Raw genomic sequence first — 26,440 nt, forward strand, 5'->3', positions numbered from 1 at the left:
AAAAATGTTCCTATACCACAAATGAGAGAAAAATTAATTGATTGGGTTATCTCAGGTTGTCAAAATCTAGCCGGATGCATGGTTGTCCTACTAGCCGTAAAACTGCCAAGATTTCAGCTTGAAGGTCCATGGTGAGTTGTTCAACAACCAGAACTCTTTGAGATCTAAATACCACTAGTTTGGTAAGGGTGATAAAATATCATTATAGTCAAATTTTAATTGATGATAGCTAATCTTGCTAACAATTGAACTGCATGATGACATCGATATAATACGGCATGTAAGACAAGTCTTGATGGTCCCTAGAATTGGTTTTCTTTTTTTTATTAGATGTTTCCTTGTGATTGTTTAAGCTTCCTTGTTCTCATGTTTAACAGGTGTATGTGAATGTAGCATATACCTCGCATAAACATGAGTAAAGTAATTGGGTAAGATTTGCAATGTTTAAAAGACAAAAAAGATATCGATCTTTTCAGCATTTCACTTGTGGTAGCTGGTAGGTACCAGATATTTCCAATGTCTTAATCCATTTTATGACGTAAACTCGCAATCTAGCTATTGGTATTACAAAGATGAAAGGAGAAGTTATAGATGGTAACGACAGTTGCAGGTTGAAATTTTAGATTCTGCCTTAAAATAAGAAGTTGAAAATCATACCACTTATCTCAGAAGTCATCAAGAACAATCTCTTAAGCAATAGTGTATTGTGTAAATTTAGGGCATATTTCACATGGACGTGATTTAGGTCTATTTCATTACTCGGTACATCGATTGCAAAAGAGGATGAAAGCTTTTCTAGGTACAAACAACATTAACCGTAAGAATACGTAAAAAGACATTAACTATAAGAGACTTGTTATTAAATTTTCATGTTATCACCCTAATTAGGTCCATTAAATATTATGCTGGCCTTACCACATGGATGGTCTTGATACGAATCGCGTTCATAATATATTCATATAAAATTTAAATGCCAGGCTCCTAATATATCATTGCTCTATTTTTTGGTAAAAAAATATATTTTTCTTTTCCGATCTTGTCATGCAGATCCCTAGCTAACAAGGCAACTTTGTAAAAATTTGCAAACATTTTAATCAAAAGTAGAAAAATACAGGCATCTACTAAAGTTTAAGAAATTCAAATAAGATATACAACTTTGTCCATCTTTTATATCTAATAGATCATGGGACAGGATGTGCAGCTACCATCGTGTTAGATGATCTAATGGCCTACATCTTCTAGAATCTATCCCTTTCCCAAGGCAACATTAGTCACATATTTGATAACTAATAAAAAAAAATCTTTATACTTGGTTACAAAAAATAAACTTCTTTGTATAACAAATAATAATCTTTCAACTATGCATGTGAAATGGATTAACAAGCTTTAAGCTTTATGATCATCAATTGATATAACCTGCCTTGCACCACATCCAAATGTTGATTTTATATTAGCCTTAAAGCATATCCAACAACCCTTAAATAGTGTCATTCTTGTGCAACAAGGGGAGAATCATCAATTCATTTGTGGCTATTAGATATCTACATGGTATATATTGGTATTTAAATGCAACCTCACTCTTGAATCTCCTAACACAAGTCATCTACCTATAAATGATGTGATGTTTCCATGTCATTCTTCCTCAAATATAATAAGTATTGATAAAATGACTTTGTAGAATCAAGAAAGATGACAAATTTAGCATCCATGGATAAATATGGCTGCAATTTTTCTTCTTTTCTATTGTACAAAAGATGAACAAAATCAAAATAAATGATCACCCAGACTATGGTTTTATCTTCTTGAAAAAAAAGAGTACATTATTTATTACTTTAATACAGTGATTGTCTTGTTAATTACTATACTATTTGAATGATATTATAATATGTTGAATGATCAAGTAATTTGACTTTTTTTTTTTTTTTAAGGGAAGGGAGGGAGATTTCACCTAAATTGTTCGACTAGATAGAATATATGGACTCAGTGCTTTAAAGAGTTGATATAAGAAGCAATATGATTAAAATTATTAGCTAATTTAGAGCTAGAGGCATATAGCCTAAAAAAACAAAGTACTGCTGAAGTTGATTTAGATTGGGACAGAAAAATGCAATTATTTTCTTCCACCCTAATTGTCCAGTATATAGCAATAAATAAGTGATCCCAATTCAACTCTTTATGACCTATCTTTTTCTCATGGCAATATGAATGGCAGATGTGGCAACTATAGAAAAATATCTTTCTGTATCCACTAAATGTTAAAATGCATCTAAAATGATGAACAAAATTTTGAAACATACATATAAGAAAAATTTGTAGCTCGAAACTTTATGACCACTTATTCAAATGCATTAACTTGCATCATATGCCTATGATGGTGCAACTAGTCTTGTTCCATGCATGACTGAGAGAGACCCTTGGAATTTAAATGCAATCTCACTCCTGCATTTCCAAGCACATATCATCCATCTCTATATGGTAGAGTCTACGCATGTCCCCCTCTCTTAAACAGGACATCACTTGGAAAGTGCCCACAGTATGACTTCTTTATAAGCAAGGAGGAGGATGACAAATCTGGATTCTAAAGAAAAAGCTCTACCTGAACCAAAACAAAAAAGAAGAATTTTTTTTTAAAACTCGTATCGTTTTCGCCCATCTTTTTCTTAAGGGCAGGATATGAATAAAATCAAAATATAGGCCAATAAATATAAATGATGACGTAGGTTGTAATTGTACCTATTTTTTTTGGTACATCATTTTTATTTCGTTCAAAGTAAAATATAAAGTAAATGAAGTAAAATAAAGTTTTTTTACATAAATACCCTTCTAAAATTTAGATATGTGTAAATATTTTCTTAAAATTTATATTTATTTATGTACTGTCATAAAATACGGTTTTTGCACAAATATTTCTAATATAACAGTTGTTCTAACATTGTTAATAAAAATTATATTTATTTTAATTAAAAATAAAATTAAAATTTGAAATTATTTTTTTGTTTTTCATTGAGATCGTCTTATAATTTTTTTTTTTGCGAATATTTTAGTCATTTCAATTTAAAACCATTAATTTTTTTAACGGCATTAGATGGCATGAGTACATATAAAAAATAAGAATAAAAATAGAATAGTAAAATAAGTTGTTTTATTAGGATATACATACAAATATTAATTTTAAAAAAATATTTATAAAAAAATTGATATTTAGGAAGATATTAATTTTTTTTTTAAAACCTTTCCCCTTAACAAAAATTGTAAACTATATTCGCATTTTAACATTGAAGGACATTACCGTACCTCTCCTTGCAGTGCATGCTTTCAGCCAGTAAAGGCCGTCCTAGCAACCGGAAGCTGCCGGTAGCCGCCACGTCTTTATTAAAAAAATTAAAAATAAAAATATTATATAAAAAACCCTTTCTTTTCGAAACCACCGCTTCTGCTCTCTTTCTTTCTCCCCCTCTCTCTCCACGCCCCCCGCACCCCCCCCCCACTCTCTCTTCAATAATATCTCCGCATAATTCACGGCAAAATCCCAAAAGAAAATCCCCATGTGCGTTTGGATCGGTCCAGACTTCCCCATTTCTCTTCAAATTCCAGCTCCATAAACCCTAGATTCGAATCCCGACTTCTTTTACTTCTTGAAAGTTCGATCCTTTGAAGGGAGAAAACCCTAGCTTTCAAAGTGAACCTTGGGTGAATCGGATCCATCGATCGGTTGCTGTGGAAATATAGGTCAGTGGTGGATGAGTTTGACTAGCAGCTGAGGGAAATGGGTTTCTGGACTGATTTTTTTGAGGTTTAGAGTTTTGATTCGGACTGAGAAAGATCCTATTTTTTGCTCAATTTGCTCGGTTCTCGCAAAGGTTTTCGTTTGGAATCGCGACACGTTTGGTGATTCTTTGTGAAAATGAGTAGCAAAAGGGAGGAGGAGAGAAATGAGAAGATCATTAGAGGTCTCTTAAAGCTTCCTCCGAACAGAAAGTGCATCAATTGCAACAGCCTGGTAATTTCTCTTGCTTTCTCGTTCTTTGTCCAACTTAAGTTGCTTGATTGATCGAGATCGGTGTTCCTCTTCCCGTCCTGATTAGAAAATGATTTTTTTTCTCTTGTAAAATATGTCTATTCTAATCAATAAATGGAAATGTTTTCTTAAAAGATATGACTGGTCTAATCAGTAATTGGACTTTTTCTTTTTTCTCTACAAATATGTCTAAGTGTTTGTTGACTCTCTTTCTTGTGGTACAGGGTCCGCAGTATGTGTGTACAACTTTTTGGACTTTTGTCTGTATGACTTGCAGCGGGATTCAGTGAGTATTTTGATTTGTTTTTGTTAAATCCATGATATTTGAGCCTCCTCCACATGCTGATTCGTTGTTTGGAGAGACTGACACCTTTGTTTTTGTTTCTGAACTGCAAAGAAATGATCTGGTCCTTTTTGTCGGGAACATTTTATATTCTCAGCATATGCTTTCTGTGACGCTGGAGGAAAGATTAAGATAGAGAGTATTTCTATACTAAAATCATCAATTATTATTTGATAGTGAGGATATACATATAAGTGTATTGAGTTCGATAGTTCTTCTCTTCAGTGTCTTGAGGATTGGACTTGAGATGATGGCCAAGCTAGGTTCTATTGAAACTCCTGATTTATTTGTTCAGGTTACTGTGTAATTCTGTATGTTTACTTCGATCACTCTCCAGCTAGACAGTCTGTAACATCTGTTTACATGTTACTTGTCTCTTTGGTTTGCTACATCTAAACATGAAAGCCGAGAAGTAACCAAGGAAAACATGGTCTGAACATTAAGATTTTTACTTTGTATTTTGTCCTTGCCATGATTGGAGGAAGAGAAGGGAGACTGGAGCTTCATCATTTTTTTCTACAAAAAACAAGGAGCATGCATATGTTTTTATCCTTCATATTTAAGGTGTCATTTAGACAAAATTTTGAGCCTAACAACTCTGACTGCGTGCTCTTAAAAACTTTCCATTTTTGTGTTGGTTGCATGAGAGGAAGAGGATGATTTCCATTTCTTTTACTACATCCTGCATTGAATTTATGTGAATGATACTGAATTAGTTTTAACTTGGGAAAACTGGTCATGTTAATGGACTCGCTAAAATGGATAAAAAAAAGTCTGCCTCTTTTTGATTCGATTTCCAACTTGATTTCTAGAATGTTGCAATTAATGCACGTGTTTTTCTTCTCCTGGATAAGAAAAATCCAGTGGAGGGTCCTGATCTTGTTTACCTCTACTCTCCATAGTTGAGATCAGGAAAGACTTTGATCTCTATCAGTGCCGCTAGACAAGTAAACAAAAAAAAGATAAATTGACACGTTTCCACCTTTTTTTCTTTGTGATGGGTTCAAACAGGCCTTGAGGAAACTTTCCACCAATGCAGATATTTTAGGACAGAGGCTTTAGGCTAATGATTAATAAATAAAGATTAATAAATAAAGCCTTTAGCATTATCTATCGTAAGAAGAAAGATTAATAAATAAAATATTTGTCAGTAAACTCAATGATTTTTACGCAAGCAATAACGTGTCCTGTAAGTTTAAAATAGGAAAATGTAAAAGCCAAAGCAATTTCAGGAAAAGAAAATTAATTGTTCATTAATTCCTGTCTGTATGTCTTATAAATGGCTATAGCAGTGCACATAACTAGTCCCGATAAATCAGAATGAAGGAATTATCAATCATACATTAGCAATATGAATAAAAATTCAAGAATCTCAAGGTAGCATGGGTTTTCTAGTGATAAAGGATGAAACAATGTACTAAGAGCATTTACAAGGTTGAGAAACAAGGGATGAAAGATTTGGTATCAAACAAAAAGGGTTTTAATTTGTTTCAGTTGGCTTTTTGCTGGTCGAGAAGAGTTGAAATTACTAAAAACCTGGCAAAACCCAAGATAAATGAGCAGCCTGGTATTAGCTGAAACTGAGATATGTTGGCCAGGACGTATTGGTTTTCACCAAGTCCTGAAACTCGAATAAAGCTATAAAAAAAAGAACTTATGTCATGCACATACTCTAAAATAATGTGCGATAACTTCTCTTGATGTCTTTTAGTTTCTTCTACTTTTTCAATTTTCTTGAAAATTTTTGATTTTCTTGACTAGACAAACAATGTGCGATAACCTTCACATAGCAAGAGGTGGCAGACAGACCTGTAAAAAGTGGAGGCTTCCAGATGGAAAATATCTTCTACTTTGTATATAACTGCTAGGAACTTGAGAACACTTTTGAGGAGGGATTACCAAATTCTGAGATATGGCGCTTGTAAAATCATGCGCTTGTGAATATTCAGCAATTACAGAAGCTGGGTTGTAAGAATTAATCTTATCCCAGTTTTATGGATATGCCTTAGATATAGTATAACCAATGGATCAAACCATTGAATTGACTCCAATATCTGTCATTTTGTTTAAATTCCATACCTTTATTACCATCTGATAGGGTAGAAGAGTTTCTTTGGAAAGCTTTTTGTTGTGCTCGTTCGGTCTTGTCATATTCTGTGCTTGGTGATGATATTACATGATGCACTACAGCTGCATTTCTTTGTGCCCCCTGTTTCATGCCTTCCATTTGGTTGCTTGAAACCATACATTTCAAATGCTAAGTATATTTGTTCAAGGTAGTCATGTTTAATCTTATTTATTAAACAGATTAAGATACATCAACTGGAACATCTTGAAATGACTGATACTTTTGTTGCATATTAGCATAAAAAGAATGTTATTTCAGTTCAATCACCCTTCTTTTTGAGTCTGATGCGTGAATGTATTCTTTATCATGCAGTCGGGAATTTACACACCGTGTGAAATCGGTGTCCTTGGCTAAGTTTACTACTCAAGAAGTTGAGGCTCTTCAAAAGGGTGGTAATCAGGTAAAGAAATATGCTCACTCGATTTTCTTTGTTTGGCTGAAATTGAAATATGTTGCCCCCACCTTCATGTGATAATTGCTTGTTGCAGCGTGCCAGGGAAATATTTCTGAAGGACTGGGACTCGCAACAAATGAGATTACCTGATAGCAGGTAAGACTACTAACTACATATGGTAGTGAATTTTGTACAACAATATTTTGTGAAGAAAAGGACAGCCTTCTGACCTTGTTTACTTCGCAGCAATGTTGACAAGATTAGGGAATTTATAAAAAATGTTTATGTGGATAAGAAATATGCGAGGGGGAGGTCCTCAGACAAGCCACCCAGAGACACGCAGGTAATTTATTTACTAACTTATGTGTTTCTCATTGTGAAGTTTATTTTGTGCATCATATGCTTCGATCTCTGTTATTCTCAAAACAACTTATTCCTTAATATACAGTCATTAATTACTACTAACATCAAGGTTTTCATTCTCTGGAAGAGCCATAAGTACCATGAAGAAGAACACCGGAGGGCCAGTTCCTATCATTCCTTTTCTCAGAGTCCACCTTATGAAAATCAATATGAAGAAAGGCGCTATGGGAAGCAAACTGGGATTTTAAGTAGAAAACCTGGTTCAGATCGTGGGTATTATGAAGGGAAGGTTTCTAGCTTCATATACAGTCCAGGTCGTCAGGGAGAGCAAATGTATGAGGACAGATTTGCCAATGAAAGTTATGCTTCGAGAAATTCGGACTACTCAGTGTCTAGCACAGGCGATCCATTGAGATTTGATGGTCAGTCACCAAACTTTCAGGACATAGGGTATAGCAGCCCTCCTTTACAACAAGTAAGGGATATCTTAATCGAAGATGGACAGCCCCGGACGACATTGAATACATACTCCGAGGCAAATGTTAAGAGGGGCTTAGATGGGATCCCACACCCACAGGTGAGTAATATATCTTGTGCTATTGCTTGTGATTTGCCATTTTCTAAGGTAAAGCAACTGAATTAGAATTTTGTACACATGTCAAGTTTATCCCTTTTTTTTTTTTGTTAAATTCAGACAACTGCATCATCAGGCAGCTTTGGATCCATTGAGAGAAACTCGATATCTCTTAAGCCAGCTAATTCAGGCAGCTTGATTGATACTGTCCTTGAGACCAAACATGCATCTGTAACCCCACAATCCGAGCCATCCACATCTCCCTCTTCACAGTTATCTGCTTCTGCACATGCCATGAATCAGGACCCCTTCAGTCTGTCAATTGTGCAGCAACCAATCACTTCTGCAACTCCATCTATAGATTTGTTTGCACATATCAATGATCAGTCTTCATCTACTACCCCTTCTGAGCAGAAAACGTCGGCTGTTCTTTTATCAGAAAATGTTGGATGGGCTACATTTGACTTACCTCACCAAGTGGGACCTACTTTTGAAACAACTAAGGGGCTTCCATCAGTCGTGCCTCCTGGTGAAGAGCCACCTAAAGGGAAGAATGATTTATTTGCATCAGTAAGTAATGACTTGCAATGGTTTTCAATACAAAATTCTGCTACCTGTGGAACTTCATCCTCGATAGCTGATCAGCAGCATGTGAGTTTACATGAAGTTAAAGGATTTGCAGACACAAACAGCTCTCAGGTAAGGAATATTTTAATGTGAAATTTTGATGTGAAAAAACCACTGGTCTTCTTGTTGTCAACAGTGTCATTGGTGCTACTTGGTGTGGTAATAATGTTTCTGGAGTCATTTTACTGCCACAAACATGTCCAAGAACATGTTCAATTAGAGATGATATTCCAAGTAATAGTTTTTGTTTTTGCAGTCTTGGAATGCTTTTGATGATTCGACTTGGAATATTCATCAAACTTCATTGGGGGCTTTACTACAGACCACTGAGCCACAGATTCCTGTGCATAACCATCCTGCATCTGCTGATCAGTTTATTGGTTTGAAGGTTTCAGAGGTACTTCAGTTTTTCTGATGTTATATGCAAGATATAACATCTCTGCCTTTTAAGCTTATTGTTTTAAATCATTTGCAGGTGCCTGCCACGGGTGGCTTGCAAAAATCAGCCATAGATGAACTCACAGCTTTCGATGTGTCATTTAGCGGTGTGGCTGGTTCATCCTTTTCTTCATCCGTTCCGCCTTTGATGGTATGTAAGTTTTTCAAGTCTTTGTCATGCCTGCTTGTCTTTATCGCACAAGCATGTGGCCATTTACTTAAATAGTGGATGTAAATGGAGCTAAGGTTCTGTTCGGATAGCAACTTCCAGCTATGTTTACTTGAGGTGACTTGGGTTGAACTACTGGACTTGGAGTTACAAATTCATTGTTTGGTTTGTAGGGGCTGCAGTTGCAGCAAGTAGCTTTCTAATGTTTATTTTTAACTGAAAGTTGCAACTGCAGTTCACCTGTTTGTTTGGTCATGTAGCTCAAGAGTATCCCATCACCCTTGAAATGGAGTGATGAGCTTATCTCCAACCTGCCACTTGAATAAAAACTACCCAAGTGCTATAACCATTGAATCAAACAAAAAGTTTTGCATTCACAAGAATATAACAGTCTAATCGAACAAAATTGCACATTATAAAACCCAACTATTCAATCAACATTTGTTACCATGCTCGAATAGTTCTACTATTCAAATCAAACAGTATTTTAATATAACATATAAATTGTCTACAACCATTTCAAAAGGCGCCCGACTGCTACCATTTCACATTCCAACTGTTTATGGTAGTTTATATCCAACAGTTTACATCTACGCCCTTTGAGAAACAGAAAGATGCTAGGAAGAACTGGCGCATGGTCCTTATCCAGCTTATACAGCCTGCATGGTATCAATTTGTTAGCCTTTTGAACAAGATATCCAATGAACATGCAGATAGAATTTATATGTGAAAACTGAATCTATAACCAATATAAAAAATGCGAGGATTCATCCTCTCCCTCTTTTCATCCTATTGCTGCTTTTGATCCACCTGCAATATTATTAAAAGCTGATTTTGATATCACCGGATTCTAATACAACAGTGTTCTGCAGTTCGAGTCTAGACAATACCAGTTTTTTTGAAAAAATATCTATTATATATTTAAAAATAAAAAATAAAAAATGTTATAGTAAAAAATAGTGCATATTAATAACAATTAACTATAATAGTTGGTTATGTCATCACTCCCCCCCATAGAGATCTTGTAAATATTTTAGTTGTAAAATATTGTTTTATTTACATATAAAGTGAAAAACATATTCTCATAACAAACTTTGGCAATGTCAATCAATGTCTATTTCATTTTATGTAATGATTGCTATAATGAAATTATAACTGAATTACAATAGTTACTAAAATTCGATTTAAGGTCTGCAATCTCGGTACTGGGTACTGTACGAGTATCTTATTGGTTCGGTGGGGTACGGTAGCACCTCATGCCGAAACATTCTTTTAACCATTTTTCATACTTTTTATCTTGGTATACCTCGGTATGTCTCGATACGGATTGATACACACCTCGGGACGCTTCGGTACGGAATGGTATGATGTGATTATATCGACCGTGAAAGTGTAAACAAACATTAATAACAAAGAGGCCTCACAATAGAAAGGAAGCCACATTGCATTTTAAAGCAGGAAAGGCAACCCCAAGTCAGCTAGTCTACAGAATATCAGAATACTAATCATGCTAGTTATTATTTTTGGGAATTGCTGAATGAGATGATGGATTTTGGTTATATAGGAGCATGAGTCCATGACTCAGTCCAACTTTGGTGATCTAATACAAAAAGAAGATGGTTATGACTTATGACTCTAACGAAGAAATGAAAATTCTTCGTAAACCTAATTTGATGAATAGTATTGTTGATCCAAACTGACTGTATGATTTTACACATGTATTTTATTAAATCCAGCTGTAGGAATGCCATCTTTTTATTTTTGATGCCTTGAAACATGCCTCTTTATGCCAAACTACTTCAACTATGTATATACATGATCAATGGGTCAATGAACTCACTTTGCATCGGAATGTTTTTTGGATTTCTAACTTATGCGGTTGGAGCACTGCCAATCAGCAAATATTGGTGCTATTAGCAAAATATTTGTTGCTTTAAGAGGGAACAAGTATTTATAAACAGCCCTTGCTTTCTGTACAAGAGGTTGCAGTGAATGATACAGCAAATCACAAGCAAACTCAGCCACTTTCTCAGTTTAGAAGATTGCGAACACTTACCTCAGAGAATGTCTTGTGAAGATTGATGGGTACTGAAGAGGAATGGATTTCAGATCACAATGAGAGACTTTAGTAACTCCATCAATAGGAAATTGGGAATCCTTCTTTAAGGAGCCCTCCACATAGAATGCATTTTCAATATTCAAATTTATTTTTTTTCCACCTGTACTTTCTATTTTCACAATGACATTAGTTAGAAATAATTGGTATATTTTTAAACAATTTTTTGTTCTGTTCTTCTGTTGATCTTTTCAGCAACTTTCTGGATAGATTTTAGATTCCTATTTAAGTAATATTAATAGCATTATTTTTTAGAAGTGGTTTGGTGGCTTTCTCCATAAAGTTCTACAAGATTTTGGATATTGTATATTTAGAAAGTCTTTAGTTGTCCTGTGTTAACAAAGGTTTGGAGATATCTTAATTTGAATTTAAATCAACTTTAGGAATACATTTGAGTTGATTCTACAAGAATTCACCACCCTATCTTCTTGCATCAGGTCAATATTTAAAACTCTAATAACAAGTTTGAGTTCTTTTTTGCTGTGAATATTCATGGTCAGAGTAGATAGCCTTTAGATATCACTGTAAGGCTGATTTTCAAGTGCAGTCTAGGTAAATCTGCTACATCAGCTCCCTTTTCAGCTTAAAACTATTAAATGTGCTAGTATCTGGACTTCGAATACAATACTGAGCCTGAACAGTGGAGACATGATTGCTGTTCTAGTAACATCAACTAGCCCAGGGCTTGATTGATTGATTTAATCGTTCTAGTTAATTTGCTGTGCTGAATTCTCTGTTTGAGAGCAAAAGCCTAGGAGCTCTGACATTTGAAATTCTGGAGTCAAATATCTTGTCCATTTTGCTGAATTTTTTGTCAATTGCTTCAATGACCCCAGGTTTGGCCCAGCTTAGTGGAAAAACGAATTTAGGATTCTTAGCTATCATCATGAGTAATCAATAATACATACGAATGTGCTAATAACATAATTAATAAAATGAAGGTTTCTCAAACTTGAGTTTATATTGGTTTCTATCCGGTATGGTGTGCCCCAAACTGGGTGGTATGGGATGGTACGACATATCATGATTCCATTACTTTGTTATAACATATTGAAGACCTCTTATGACATTATAATGCCTGTTATTTTAAGCATATCACAGAAAGCAGCAATAAATGGATGATATGATTCCTTTACCAAGAAAGTTGGAGATGATTCCATCTTGACATTTTTAGTAAAATTGATAAACATAGATTTATTTTATTTTTTCTACTTTTGTCTTTCTTGGTCATTAATTGAAGGGTGAATATGATAACCCACTTGTCATTGATGTTAGAGGTTGGCATGTAGGCGCACATTCTAGCTGTTGTGAATAATCGTGATCTGTGATCACCCAATCCAATAACATAATATTTTATTATTTTGATAAATATACATCCAACTGAGGGATGTGAACTTCTATTATTTCTTTGTCTTGTAGAGAAGAATCGGTAAATTTTGCATAATAACCATTTAATTATGAATTTTGTGTGAAATGCTTTTCTCTTATAAAGCAATATATATTTAGTTGTCTCTAGACAATTTTGCCCCTAAATCTAGGTACAAGATAGACTATGCACATTTTCTGAGTTTTTTGTACATATTTGCTGAGCACTTGATACATATATACGAACATTTGATACATATTTGGTTAGACTACCATCCACATTGTACTCAGATGCATGAGCAAAATTGTCAAGGGATCCCCTAAAGGTGTATCATTTTGCAAAAAATAATCCATCCTTTTTGTGCAAAAACAATAATGAAATGGACTTTTTATGCAAGAATGCGAAAAGAAATTAATCAGTGGGATATATTCGTTAGGGCTGGCAATGGTAATTAGCAGGGTTACATCAAACACAATTCACAAAGCTTGATGAATGTGGTATAAAGGTTTGGATGTAATACAAGAATGCATGAGTAATTATGGAGTGCATTTAATTCTTTAAATTCAAATTTCAATATTAATTTTATGAAGAGTGATCTAATAAATTTATGTCATTACTTTGTTATGAGCATGGTCTACCGTACCGGTCCGTATCGGCCGGTATGTACCGGTCCGGTCTGGGATTGGTACCAGATCAGCGTGGAATCCGGTACCGGTAGCTTATCGTTGGAAAACCGGTATGGGACCGGTATGGACCGGTACGGACCGGTACAGAACCGGTATGAGACTGGTACGTACCGGTCCGAGCCGCCACAGGTATGCCGACCGGTACCTGTATCGGTACGGCGGACCTTGGTTATGAGTATTTATTTATTGTGTCAAATAACCCACTGTATTTTGTTTACATGAGAGAAATATCAAATACAAGCATAATTAACAAAATATGATTATTCATGTGAAGGTATGCTTTAAAAAATCGTGCATATGGTTTTTTCTTGACTTTAATCAAGTTTATTCACATTTATTGTATTATTTTAATTCAATTGGTTTCATAAAGGATCTAGAAGAATTAATTTTTCATCAATTAAAGATGCTTTAAATAAATCTATTTGCAAGTTATTATTTTTATATTTAAATAAAAATAGATTATTATTCTTTAAACAAAATACAGAGGGCCCTCAAGGAGCCAAGCTGTGTGTCCCAATGTCAAAAAGAGATATATACATATGTAGTTTGAAAAGGCATATTTACACATGTATTACTGCTTTTCCAGCAACAAGAAGAAGTTGGAAAACAGTTCAGATATCATGTTGCTTTCAACACGTTAGGCATGGAGAAGTACAACGTTACAGTTGAAACCAAATAATTTATTGTTCTCAAAAGCAAGGTAAATTAGGAGAAACGAAGAAGAAATGAATAAAAGAGGTATCACAAAAACCCGAACAAAAGTACATGGGCTGCTTTTAGATAAATTAAGAAATGAATACATGGGCTGCTGCAAGCAAGGGAGATAACAGAACAGAAGTACAATACTAATAGTGAACCTCATGTGGTCTAAAAGAGAGCAATATATCAACAACACTTATAGCTCAGCAACAGAATTGATATGAATTAGCTAAACAACTGCCATGCCAATCATACAGTCACACATTAGCTCAAGAAAACGAAACGTAGTAGTCAACTAATCACAATTAACTTAACAACAAAATGATTAACGAATAACTCAACAACACCTGTGACAATTGACCAATCGTACATAGCCCAACAACACATTGAACAGTAGCAATAAGCACAAGACAAGAAGGTAAAATATTTGTATATAGGACAGAATTGCCGGGCAAGCATCCATGGAACAATTAGAAATGTCAAATGGCAGAACTACATGTTTGCTATTATCAGTAGATAAACCATCCTTGACACTTGCTAAATAGTCAGAAAGCAATGAGATAGTAGTATCTTAGCGCCAGGAGCATGGTACATTGTACCGGACCATACCAGGCGGTATAGGGCAGACCGTACCAGGCGGTATAGGGCAGACCGTACCTGGCGGTACGGGACAAATCGTACCATACCGGTTCAGTACTGGTATCCGGTACGGATGGTGTACCGATATTCAGTATGCCAACAAAATTCTGTACCAACACTGTGCTAGTGTGGCACCAGTACGGGGTCTGGTACCGAGACGGCGAACTTTAGCTAGGAGTGTACTTACAATAACATCTATCTAGATAGCTGCTTACTACCAAATATAAAATGAACACAAAACAGCCTCAGAGTACAAGGCACCAAAAAATAAATTTGGTTCCTTATAGTGACAAGCATGTGCATGATTGCAAGCTCAAAATAGAATTACTGTCCTTCAATCAAATACACCAAAAGTTAATAATAAGTGTCTGCCAAGCCAAGTGTCAAAGTGAAGTGAGGGAAGGTGAAGTGATGTCAAGGGATGCGTGCCTATATACTGCCTTGTGAGGAGGACCTGCTTGGAAAGGTGAAGAAGTCCTTCCACAAACGATTGCCATTCCTCATCAAGTTCTATTGGCTTGTTCAAGTAGGCCTCACCTTTGGGGTTGAGCTGATGTTGACAAACAACCACACAAAACTAATATAACCAAAACACTTACATACTCACAGGAAATGAGTGCTGAATAATTTGCAATACCTCTATATGAGTGTGGTGTTGATCCTCTCTTGTATTAATCTTCTTCTCATTGTCATCCTGTGACCCTCCACTAAGATCTTTTAGTTTCTCGATCTGATCATATGTTGATCTAAAGGTGCACAGATGATTAAGCACATTAGCCTCAATTGCACCAACGCTAGTAAAAGTTTCATTAACTGCCTTCACTGTAGCAGTGATGGCAGGTTTCTTGTAAGCCCTACTTTGGCTTGCTCAAACATGAACAAGATAAAGAATCGACTTATTTTACTGCTTCAACTTAACATTACCATCAACCCACATACTATCCCCTTTGGGAACCTGATTAGGATTGTTGGGCTCCACCAGCTCTGGTTCCATCTAAAATTATCACACATGCACACATGAAGCTGTGGCAATGCTGAAAAGGGATAACATGTAAGAGAAAGCAGGGGAAGGCCAGATTTGGGTAGGGAATGCATGCTTTATTAACGAATATAAGATACTGAGCTGTGGTGCCTTGTATATTTTCTGTCAAGGTGTTTGGCAAACTTTACTGGGTTTGTGCCTCTGAAGTTGGTGGCACAAAGCTCCATTTATGGTAAGAGAATCTAGTTAAAAATGTAACAGTGTTTTGGATGTTGGTCGTAGTCTATTTTGTGTTAACTTCTGTACCCATTTGCGAATTACAAAGACATAATTGTGTCTGATTTGAAATACTACGAGATGAGGTTATGTGTATTCTATGTGTATACAGGTATTCATATCTAAGTATGAAATCTAAAGCATAACCATGTTCGATTCAAATCCAGTAGTCTTATATGAATTTAATTAGCATATCTCTATTTTGTCGAAACCATTAGTGATATATCCAGGACTGATGTATCAGCTAATACAGTGTGAATCAAATAGTTTACTGCATTGAGAAACCCATTGCACTCTATGGTCCGTTATAGATTCATGGTTTGGAAAGGCAAAGAAGGTTTGATATTTTGATGTACTTAATGCATGAAATTAAATGATAAAATCAACCACTATGATTGGTAGGCAGGATGCAAGGCCAAGGGCTTGAAGCTAATGCTGCTTTGTTATCAAACATGGATGTTTTTTGCTTTGTTCTTATAGTTGATTTTTACTCCAATACCATGTATATGGCAAGTAGAATTATTGGTGTACAGAACATTTGTATACATTTAAGTCGCCAATAAGGGGTGTTTGGTGGTTGGCCCCACCAGTCATGCAGACCCACAATGCATATGCACTGCAGATTATGTGCCTAAACTATAAATTGGGATATACTGTTTCTCTTTTGATCACAGATGGGGAGGAATTTTATTTTCCCTTATTTCCCGTCATGTGGGTGACATTTGCATGAAATGAATAGGGTTTCAGAATGTTGCCTGAAAGTAGTTTGTGCTTATATAATATGCACATAAAAATCTTTGCAAATGCATCTGATATTGATTCAAGTATAGGTCTTTATATAAAAACACCTGCAGGTACATGCATTTTTTTAATAATTTGATTAATTTGTGTTTTACAGGGTGGGACTACTCAAGAACGAAAATCAACAAATCCCTTTGACCTCCCATATGACTCAGAGCCAGAAGCTAGCAATATGGTATGTTATTTCTAACAATACTAATGGTATTTTTTCCTAAAAAAAAAAGAAGAGTGGGATGCTATTATTAGCTATTCGCCCCTCCCCACCTCCCATCCCTTTTCTTTCCTGGAGATGGTTAGGGATAAACAAATAGAGAGTGTTACAGATGTCAGTGATCATCAATCTGGGCACTAACTACAAGAAGCATAAACACAAACCCTGAAATTCCCTTAGAAAGTGCGCCTGCATTATGTGCGTCTAGATTTCCCTGATCTTGATTTGGCCTAAAGTTTTGGCAAACAAACCTATAACAAGTCTGATGAGGGTTAAATTTGAATATGATAATAAACACTGCAGAGCAGCGGTTCCTCTGTTTTCCTCAGTTGTATGTAGTAAAGCCTTGAAGTCGGGAAGGAAGAAGTTAGAAGAAAATAAGGTGAGAAATAAGAGATAGAAGGTGAGAGGAAAAGAAGAAGAGGAAAGCAGCACAAATTGATTTCACTCAAGTTTGTGCATAATCAGTTTTAACCAGGGTTACTAATATCCCCTCAAAAAAAACAGGGTTTCTAATAAACACATCAGACTTTGAATGAGTTACTGAAATGCTCTTTCACAAGATGTGGTGTTAGGAGTTACTGAATGAGTTAGCTGCAGTTTTGCGTACTTTGGTCATAGCTGCGGTTTTGCATACTTTCATATTGCACTTATATTTTATATAAGTCTCTTGCCTAATTTTATATTGAAAACCCTAAAATAACATATTAGGGTTTCTAATAAACACATCAGACTTTGAATGAGTTACTGAAATGCTCTTTCACAAGATGTGGTGTTAGGAGTTACTGAATGAGTTAGCTGCAGTTTTGCGTACTTTGGTCATAGCTGCAGTTTTGCATACTTTCATATTGCACTTATATTTTATATAAGTCTCTTGTCTAATTTTATATTGAAAACCCTAAAATAACATATTAGTGTTTGTATAAATTCTTAGTGGTGATTCATGCCCCTTGTCATCTCTTAAGTTTTTTCTATGCATAATTCAAAAATAAAAAGATTTTAAACGATTTTGGAATTTAGCAGCTGTTAGCAAAATTTAGCGGCCACTAATTTTAGAGCTTTTTAGGTAAGTAATTTGATTTCATAGCTATCTTCTGTAGTGTTTTTTAATAAGTTTATGTCTAAATGAACTTTTAAGGTGAGGAGACGAAAATAAAATAATGCTTAAGAGCTGATCTAGATGGTTGATACTTCACATGGACTGGACTTTCCAGAAAACATACTAGCATTGGGAAGATCATTACCAATTCAATTTTTTAGTCTGTCCTTATTAGTTTACGCATTGCTGCCAATATAGATGAGTTTAGGCAGGCTCATAGAATAGTGTATTATTAAAACAAGTCTCTCTCATTTGACTACCAAACCTTTCAATACGACAAATCTAGCATCTGCCATTTTTTCAGTTGAAAGCAAGGTCCGCCGAACCAGTACCAAAACTTGTACCGGTTGGTGGACGGGTCAGTACGGTACCGGTTCGAAATCGGCACATCTATTTTTTTTGTTTTTTAAATTCAATTAACTGGTAATCAATCTTTTTAAATTTTTTTAATAATTTTAAGTCTAATTTGATGTTTTTTCATGTTTTTATGATCTTGATTTAAGCTAAATGATGCATCTTGTTATTTTAAAATGATGCAAAACATAAAATGATTAGTGAGATATTGCATGCTACAAGAGCAACATGAAATATCGTAGTGAGATAAAAAATGTAAAATAATACAATCAATTACATATATTTAATCATCGAGTGGTGATGCCTCTCGTAGATATCCGGATCATTAGTATAGTCAGGAGGCACATCAGCCTATCCCTATAACCAAGCGGTGTTGCAGTTCTGTATGTTCATTCCATAAGAAACGTGCTTCGGGTTATAAGCACTCTCGGATCTCTCATTGAAGCTTTGACTCTAAGAGGTATTTTCTAACTGATAAAATGGCTGATAAAAGGATTGTGAAGAAGCCCATCTGAATAAGTTGATAGCAAAATCCGACTTGTAAGATGCTTCGGGCTGCGTAGGGTAGTAGCCACTGCAAGATGCCTCAGACACACCATATCCATATCCGTATTCGTATGGATCATAGGCTGCATGTGGCTGCGGGTAATAGGATCTAGTATACGACTCGGAATCTGATACATCTATGAATTTTACTCCATATGCGAGGTCATATGCTGCTGCATCGTGTCCTATTGAATGACTTTGAGGAGTCCGTCTCCTATATGCAATCGTATCTTCGCGGGCTCTGCCAGATTGTGCACCGTGGTTTCATTTCTGTATAGCATGCATAAACTGGGACTCATCGGTGAATCGAAGATCATCCGACTGTCTTATAAATGGTGGTCTCATGCCCTCCACTCTTTCTGGCCAGCAGATCTATGACCACCAAAACTACTGCTCCTAGTTTTTGAATCCGAGTGACTGGCTCCTCCCCACACTCTCCATTGGGGCTGCAGGTACCTTTTTTTTCTTTTTTGGTCTGTTGGGAAGCTGCCTGTTTATCCTTCGTGCTATTCGCTGCCTGCTTTCCTTTCGTCCCACTCTTTATTTGCTTATCTTTCGTGCCATTCTTTGTTTGCTTATCTTTCATGCCACTCTTTGCTTGCTTACCCTTCGTATCCTTTTGTCTAGCTATGTTGGAAGGACTTGTCGCCTTCCTGATCGAGTCGATCGAGTAGCGTAGTAGTCTTGTTTAAGCATCTCTCAATCATATCTCTGAGAAGATGTTTCAGACAAGGAGTCATGTGGTGATCGACTCCTTTGTAGCTGTGGCTGTAGCTATGGCTGATTAGTTGGAAGGATGCGTGGAATATTGCTCTTTGCCTATTGTCCTGCATTGACCCTAACCTCGCTGGCTATGAAACTCGCCGGTAGTGAAGGTGATCCTCGCTCATCAAGCTCCGACTCTTGCTGTTGGCCCACAAGTTATCCGATCATAGGATCATCCTTATCATCAACGAAAGCACTATAGATCGGATCTGTGTACTTTAGCTTCACTTTCTTCTGAATGCACTTCAGCCTCAACTTCAGATCGTAGTGAATATATGCAAGGTCAAGGCGCTTCTGTTTCAAACGATTTCTTTGCTTGCTGTGGATGAGGGCGAATGCGGACCAGTTGATCTCTCCGACGGTCTTATATTATGATCTATTATCAGTGATGATTTGTACAACATTTTTCTGTTTTATCTAATCAATCACCTCCTCCATTAGTATGAGGATGTACGTGGCATTGTACACTTGATTAAAAACATCAACTGACTTGTGGAAGAAAAGCTTCATATCACAATATGTCAGAAAGTTGATGATGTTTCGCCTGGTAGGACTGGTCCAACCATCATACATTACCGTCAGTTTATATGTGGGTCACTTGCTCTTGTATGAGGCAATCCACTTCTCTAGCTCATTATTGTTAAGAAGCTCACCATAGATGTGATTCGATTCTGAAGGATCTACACCGGGACCGGCAGTTTATATGAAAAAAATGACAAACCTATAGTACGTATTGTTTGCCACATTTTTTGGGATGTGGTTGAAGTGGAAATAGGATCCAATAGCTCACCGCATATCCTTATCTTTTTTCAGCATTATGTCAACCCTCTGCTGCTTTGAATCTCTGTTGGGGAAGATATGTAGATTTAAATGATGGATGGTTGCTCCTGGTGGAATTTCTTTGGATGATTTTTTCGCTATCAAAAGCTTCTTGTATAGTTGCAATACGGCCACCGCCTCTGACGACCTCTCTGGCTGAGGAGGTTCTACTAAACTCTGGATTTGTCCTGCCACTCGCAGAATCGAAGCTCGACTCGGAGTATGAGGGCCTAAATTGAGCCCTATACTTGGTCATCTCATCCTGCTGCTACTGATCATCTAGCTCGCCTGCATGGTAACTTGGAGCGGACACTTTTGACTCCCTAGAGTGAGGAAGGTGTTTCTGCGCATGATCTCATCAAAACTTGAATAATTGGACACCAAATTTTGCTGGAGTGTATTTTGCATGCCTCTAAATATGTTTCTATTTTTGCTTTTTTTTTGAATTTTATTATATATATATATGTTTTAATCCAAAAATATATTTTTAATTTTTAAAAATTATATAATCTGAAAATTAAAAATTTTGATATCATTGTGTGGATCATCTATAGATCTATAACATATCATAAAATCAAGCCCAAATTGAAAGTTTTGGTATGAATTTTTCTTATTTTGCAAATTTCGAGCTTTTTTTGAGCCAAAAAAAATCGTGGGAATGAGATAAGAGAGAGAAAGTACACCTTATTTAGGTTTGGATCTTTCTTCAATCACATTGAATCGATGCGATTTTGGAGAAGGGGGAGCCGTTTAGATCTATAAAGTCTAAACTAACAGAGAAGAAGATGTTTGCCCTTCCCAACACCTTTTAACAAAAGACGCAAAGGGGGAGGGGGCTCGGTTCCGAACCAAATCGACTCGGTGGGAATTGGACGATTCGCTCCGAGTTTGAACATAATCAGCCAATTCCGAACGATTCCGGTTGGTTCGGTCCAGTTTCGGCCTTTTCCGGCCGGTTTCGGTTGGTTTGGAACCCGTTCCGGCCGCTTCAGGGCTGGAACCAAGTTTAATGGATGAACCGACCCAGTTACCCACTTGGTCGGCTCAGTACGGGCCGAACCAGGCGGTTCGGTCCAGTTTGGCCAACCTTGGTTGAAAGGTTTTGTTTCAAGGCTGAAATGATGTTGGATTGTCAAAGATAGGTGGTTTCTCTCCCTTCAATACCAATTAAGTATTGTGTTAGGTAAAACTTTCTGAAAGGGATTGAAACTTGGTTTGAGGCAAATTCACTTATTGTGACATTCAGTTCAGCATTATCATGAAGAAAACATGAGTGTTATGTTTATTCGCTTTTGTGCCTATCATGTAAATGGATGGCAGATGGCCTCAACCAAGTTATACGCATTCATCCTCTCTATAATTGACATCTTATAGAAGAACTTCAAATTAGGCTGTCGAGCGTTGCCAAATTGTAGTCTTAATATAGTTTCTCATGACACAACTTCCAAGGCTCTAGAAGACAATCAACCACATGATATCATTCTCGACACCTTTTCAACCTTTGCATAATTCATCTAGAAAAATTGAAGTCATTGAGTTTTGAAGGGGTGTGAATTTCCAAATCTTATCATATCACTACCTTCAAAATCACATCTTGTACAGACAACTATCTTCCCTAGAGAAGTTTGCTACATTGTATTCACTTCATACATTTGCAAGCTTCTGTGGGAAGGTTAGACTTCAACCTGAACCAAATGTTTTGCTAAAGACATACTCTTTTAACCATCTACTGACTCACTCTCCTTGCATGCAAGGAGTAGGACAATGGTATTAAGTGTAATAGGAAGTTATGTACAATTCACTCTTTAATTACAGTTCAACATCTTGCTGGGTTATGGCTAGATTAAATTGATATTGTGTAGACAATTCTGGTGGTTCTGGCTCCAGTTTCGACCAAACAAGAGAATCTTGAGAATTCAAAATTAGAAAATATGAAAAGTTCAGAAATTAAACATTATCTCCATGTCAAATACTGTGAAGTAAGTTTATTCTGGACCTATTGGCATCTCTCAAATATGTACTGCATTACTAAGCCTAGATTGTAGACCTCTTGATATTGTTGAAATAAGTACAACTATTTGCGTTTGTGCAGATTCACACCAAAAATTGTGGATAGCATATTTCCTAATAGAGCAGGCTGTAGCATATAAATGGGCTAGCTATAATATGAAAAGTTTTGCAATTTTAAATTTTACATGGGAATTTAGAAAAACCTATTTTACACTGAAAATCATCCAATCTATTTCCAATTGAAACATAATTTTGTTAAGATATCTTTTGTTCCATGGGATTTATGAAAAATAAAAACTTGATATGATACAACATATCAGAATAATACCCACCAGCCCCCAAAGAAAAGAAAAATAAAAGAAAGAAAAAGAAAGAGAAGCTCATCTTGTTAAATCTTAAATTGATCCTTAACTATCATACCACTGCTCTTGAATCCATCTGTGCTTGCAAAAATGCTTGGGGAAGGCCAAAACTGGGCAAGCACTTTGATGCTTTTGTATTGTATTCTAGTGATGATTAATGATGAAGGCCAAAAACCACCTGTGCGAGCCACAGCATGGTGTTCATTTTACTCAGGTATTCTGTGTTATGTTATGACATTGATCAAGAGTCAGGAGATAAATCTTCAATTGCTTAATGGAATCTTATCCTTACAAAGAGTTTAAGAAGAAACTGTTTCATCTTTGCAAAGAAGAGATTCAGGAGAAGCATTTTATTTTTATGGAAAATGATTTTCACTGCGCTAGCCTAGGATGAAAGTGTAGATTTTAGGAGAGCAAGAGTCCATTTTCTGTCTTGAATATATTTAGGGTCTCTGAGGTGAGGTGGAAATGTCAACATAATGCTTAATGAGCCTACTGTTTGTTAACCTTGAGAAGTTCGTATCTGCCTGACTTTTACTTTTCAACCCATCAAAGGCTGCATTCTTACACTCAAGTGCTTCAACAGAAAAATTAGAGTGCTATCGTGTAGAGATGGGCATCAGACATGTCATTTCGGTGAAAACTTTCTGCACGTGAATCATTTTAGTTGTGAGCAAATAAATATTTGGTTATTGAGTACTAAGGTTATGTAAGCATAACTAGTAAGGAAACTGAGTTCAAGTTTTCTAGACTGCTTGGACAGTGAAGAACTCAAATGTTGTAGATTATGTAAATTGTCTTAAGAGAGATGGATTCATTTTACAGTAACTGAATGTTATAGATTAGAGTTCTGAATCCACATTCATTTTTTTCCTAGTGGTTAATGATATTCCTGTGTTTAGTACAAGCTTTGGTAAATTTGGTTTGAACTTGGATGCATGTTTTTTTTTATTCTTTATTGATACAAGGTGCTTCTTATTTTGTGGATCTGTCTTATAGATCATTTCAAATGTTATATATCATAGGTACTTCAAACTTTATCCTTGCGTGTGTTATAAAATGGGTAACAAGGTCTAATGGAGGCAATGTTCTTTTTTTGACCTGGTATAGAAAGTGATAATTATTCTTCAACTTTGATGTTTATTACTAATACCTAATGAGGGTTGTCGCTACTGCTTTACATGGAGCTTGGGTGCTTTAAAAAATGATTTGTATTCTTTTTTAAGTTATAAAGTGCAAACTTCTTTGAAGTGGTTCTCTATTATTCTGTACTTTGCTCAAAATTGTTCTTTTATTATTTGTTGCAGTTTTTGGACATGAGCTCACTGCAAGCAACCTTGCCAAATCAACAGTTGCCTAATGCTTTCCTTGGAGGTTTGTCTCAAACATGGTTTCCTCAGAATTCAGTGCCAACATACGTTCCTGCTGTAACTCAAGGTAAGTTCCTTATGACTGATATTATTACCAGGCAAATCTCATGATGCTGTTAATGTCCCTTGATTTTTTTGTTAACATCTAGGTCTAGCATTTATGCCCGGACATGTTTCAGGATCCCAGTTGCCGTAAGTTGCTTCCATCAACTGGTTGTTTCTATTTTCTGGAGTTTGTGTATGTACTAAATATATGGTGATATCACAGGAACATACCTGCACAAGGCCCCGTATCATCTCTTGGGGGGAATCCCTTTGCATAGGAAAGTGAGCAATAACATTTACTATGGGCATTTTGATGGTGGCATTTGCTTTCCTCATTTTCAGCATGATCATTGGTTTATACAAATCAGGCGCATGTGATATTTCTCTTGTATTCATTATGCAATAGAACTTTTACCAGCGAGGTTGCAATGAGTGAATTTAGGAAAACTTGGATAACCTGAAGTAGTTTCTTTTGTTTTAATGCTTACCGGCTGCATTCTTTATCGGCTTGGGTGGACCTAAATATGCATGTCGACTTGAGAAGATGGGGCATATGCGGCTCCAGTCTTTGCACAACTTATATTGCCTCCGTGCCAAGGTTGTGCATAGTCTTGTTACATGTCTTTTTGATAGTTAAGACAGTCGTACTGGTTTTATTCTAGGAATTCCATGCAGTTTGCTAATTTCTTTTGCTTCAGAGCATCATTTGTTGAGGCTATTATGGCATTATGGGTTAAGATTTAGTTCATGAAGTGGTCTATCTGCGTCCGCCTTATTTACTGCTACTAGTTCATGATGACCTCATCCTAATTCCTCATTTGTCGTACATTATGTGTTCCTGTTGAAGTTTAATCAAGATAAGGTTACTAATGTTGTCATGCGACTTTGCTTTGTCTTTGAGCATTTGAATGTGATGCAAAATGTTTTGCAGCTTGGTTTGATGTCCTATTTTCAAGGTTGCAAGATTTTGTTACAGTACCTGCTTACGTTTTTGTAGGAAGCTGGGCGTTATCGTGCTTGCCGTTTTCATTTACTAGCTATATATGAAAGGAACGGTACTGGCGGCTAAAATTGTTTATTTATTTATTATTTATTCATGGAAGTTGGGTTATGAGCATTTGCGGAACTGATGATATTATGACATTTTGTCGTAGATGGTCTCTACCCTTTTTCGGAGAAGATACTGTTAAGCGCCATCTTAGATTTTTTTCAGGATTGGATTGCAAATTCTCTGGTATTTATGGATTGCTCTATTAATCAAAATCTTGTGGGACGGGGATAAATTTTTGTGGATAATTTTTATCATCTTACAGTCCAAGGGTTGGGATTTGGATTGGGATTTGAGCAGATTTTTACGAGAGTTGAGGGCCAATACCTGTAGAATTTTTAGTTCAAACACTAGTTTTATTTCGTTTTCTGTTGTTTGGAATGCCTGTAGGGCAAGGGAATGCTGATCTTTCTAGCGGTATTCTGGAACCAGGATATTTGATGGTGCGGTTGTTGTGCTGGGCGGGGATTAGTGTGTTCGTTGAGCATGGGATGCGGTTTGTCGTGATTTGATGTGGGTCAAGTGCGATTTAGCATACCGCTTTGTGGCAAATGATGTACATGCTGTCAACTAATTATGGTGGCAGAACAGATGGTTGAGCTCTACACTAGCATAAATAACTACCTGTTGTATGCGAGATTTTTCCTTTTCATCACATTGAATTGCCCTGTTGCTGTGGAAGTTTTGCCATGATACAGAGTACCAAAGATTACATCAGATAATGAAAGTTCCTAAAATATTGGTATTATGAGAAATTATTCATTTGCTGAGCGGTGATGGAGGAGGACACTTCTTGCTTCGGAACATTTGGGTGATGGTGAGAGATGGAGTGGTCTTTCAGGCTAAGGATGTATTTAGAGAGGCTAATGGAGCATTGTTGGTGCACCACGGTGTGAACGTCGATGAGCACCTAGTTCTCTGGCTCCACCTCCAATCTCCACACCCTCGGCTCGAGTTTGCTGCAATTATATTCAGTATGGTAGGGCCTGTCTCCGTAATCCCCAAATTGTTGCCACTCGGGGGTCGATTCAAGTCTCGCACAGCAGGACATCAAAGCTCTTATTTACTTGTGATTTTGGATTATGTACGCAAGATATCTATCGATCACTGAAGTGTTCATAACTTCTGTAGAGGGAAAAATTTTAATCACCACTATTTGTAATTAATTTTTAGGAGGGGCAAGAGTACAATA

At 36.3% G+C, this 26,440-nt stretch overlaps 1 protein-coding gene across 7 annotated transcripts; it reads left to right on the forward strand.

Moving 5' to 3' along the window:
• The first annotated feature begins 3,459 nt into the window (after positions 1 to 3,459).
• On the forward strand, positions 3,460 to 25,070 carry LOC103718983 (probable ADP-ribosylation factor GTPase-activating protein AGD14). Of its 7 annotated transcripts, none has more exons than XM_026809229.2 (14): positions 3,460 to 3,729; positions 3,861 to 4,000; positions 4,243 to 4,304; positions 6,802 to 6,889; positions 6,978 to 7,039; positions 7,130 to 7,226; positions 7,356 to 7,823; positions 7,941 to 8,519; positions 8,704 to 8,844; positions 8,923 to 9,036; positions 16,717 to 16,794; positions 24,093 to 24,222; positions 24,305 to 24,347; positions 24,424 to 25,070. In XM_026809229.2, exons 2-14 carry the CDS (start codon positions 3,905 to 3,907, stop codon positions 24,476 to 24,478), a joined length of 2,013 nt encoding a protein of 670 aa, XP_026665030.1. In that variant the 5' UTR covers positions 3,460 to 3,729; positions 3,861 to 3,904; the 3' UTR covers positions 24,479 to 25,070. The 7 variants fall into 7 exon arrangements, 5 of the variants coding, with proteins under 5 accessions (XP_026665030.1, XP_026665029.1, XP_026665031.1 ...); XM_008808019.4 differs by having other exon boundaries at positions 3,461 to 3,729; positions 7,374 to 7,823; XR_003387874.2 differs by having other exon boundaries at positions 3,460 to 4,000; positions 8,923 to 9,040.
• Positions 25,071 to 26,440: the final 1,370 nt, after the last annotated feature.

The sequence above is a fragment of the Phoenix dactylifera genome, chromosome 1 (assembly GCF_009389715.1).
Source record: "Phoenix dactylifera cultivar Barhee BC4 chromosome 1, palm_55x_up_171113_PBpolish2nd_filt_p, whole genome shotgun sequence".
NCBI lineage: Eukaryota > Viridiplantae > Streptophyta > Magnoliopsida > Arecales > Arecaceae > Phoenix > Phoenix dactylifera.

What these genes read in the sequence shown, in the direction of transcription:
- LOC103718983 (XM_026809228.2), top strand. Translation starts at nt 3,905, where the DNA reads ATGAGTAGCAAAAGGGAGGAGGAGAGAAATGAGAAGATCATTAGAGGT. An exon ending in ATGAGATTACCTGATAGCAG is followed by an intron (nt 7,040 to 7,129) that starts GTAAGACTACTA and finishes TTTACTTCGCAG; the next exon opens with CAATGTTGACAAGATTAGGG. An exon ending in TTGGTTTGAAGGTTTCAGAG is followed by an intron (nt 8,845 to 8,922) that starts GTACTTCAGTTT and finishes AATCATTTGCAG; the next exon opens with GTGCCTGCCACGGGTGGCTT.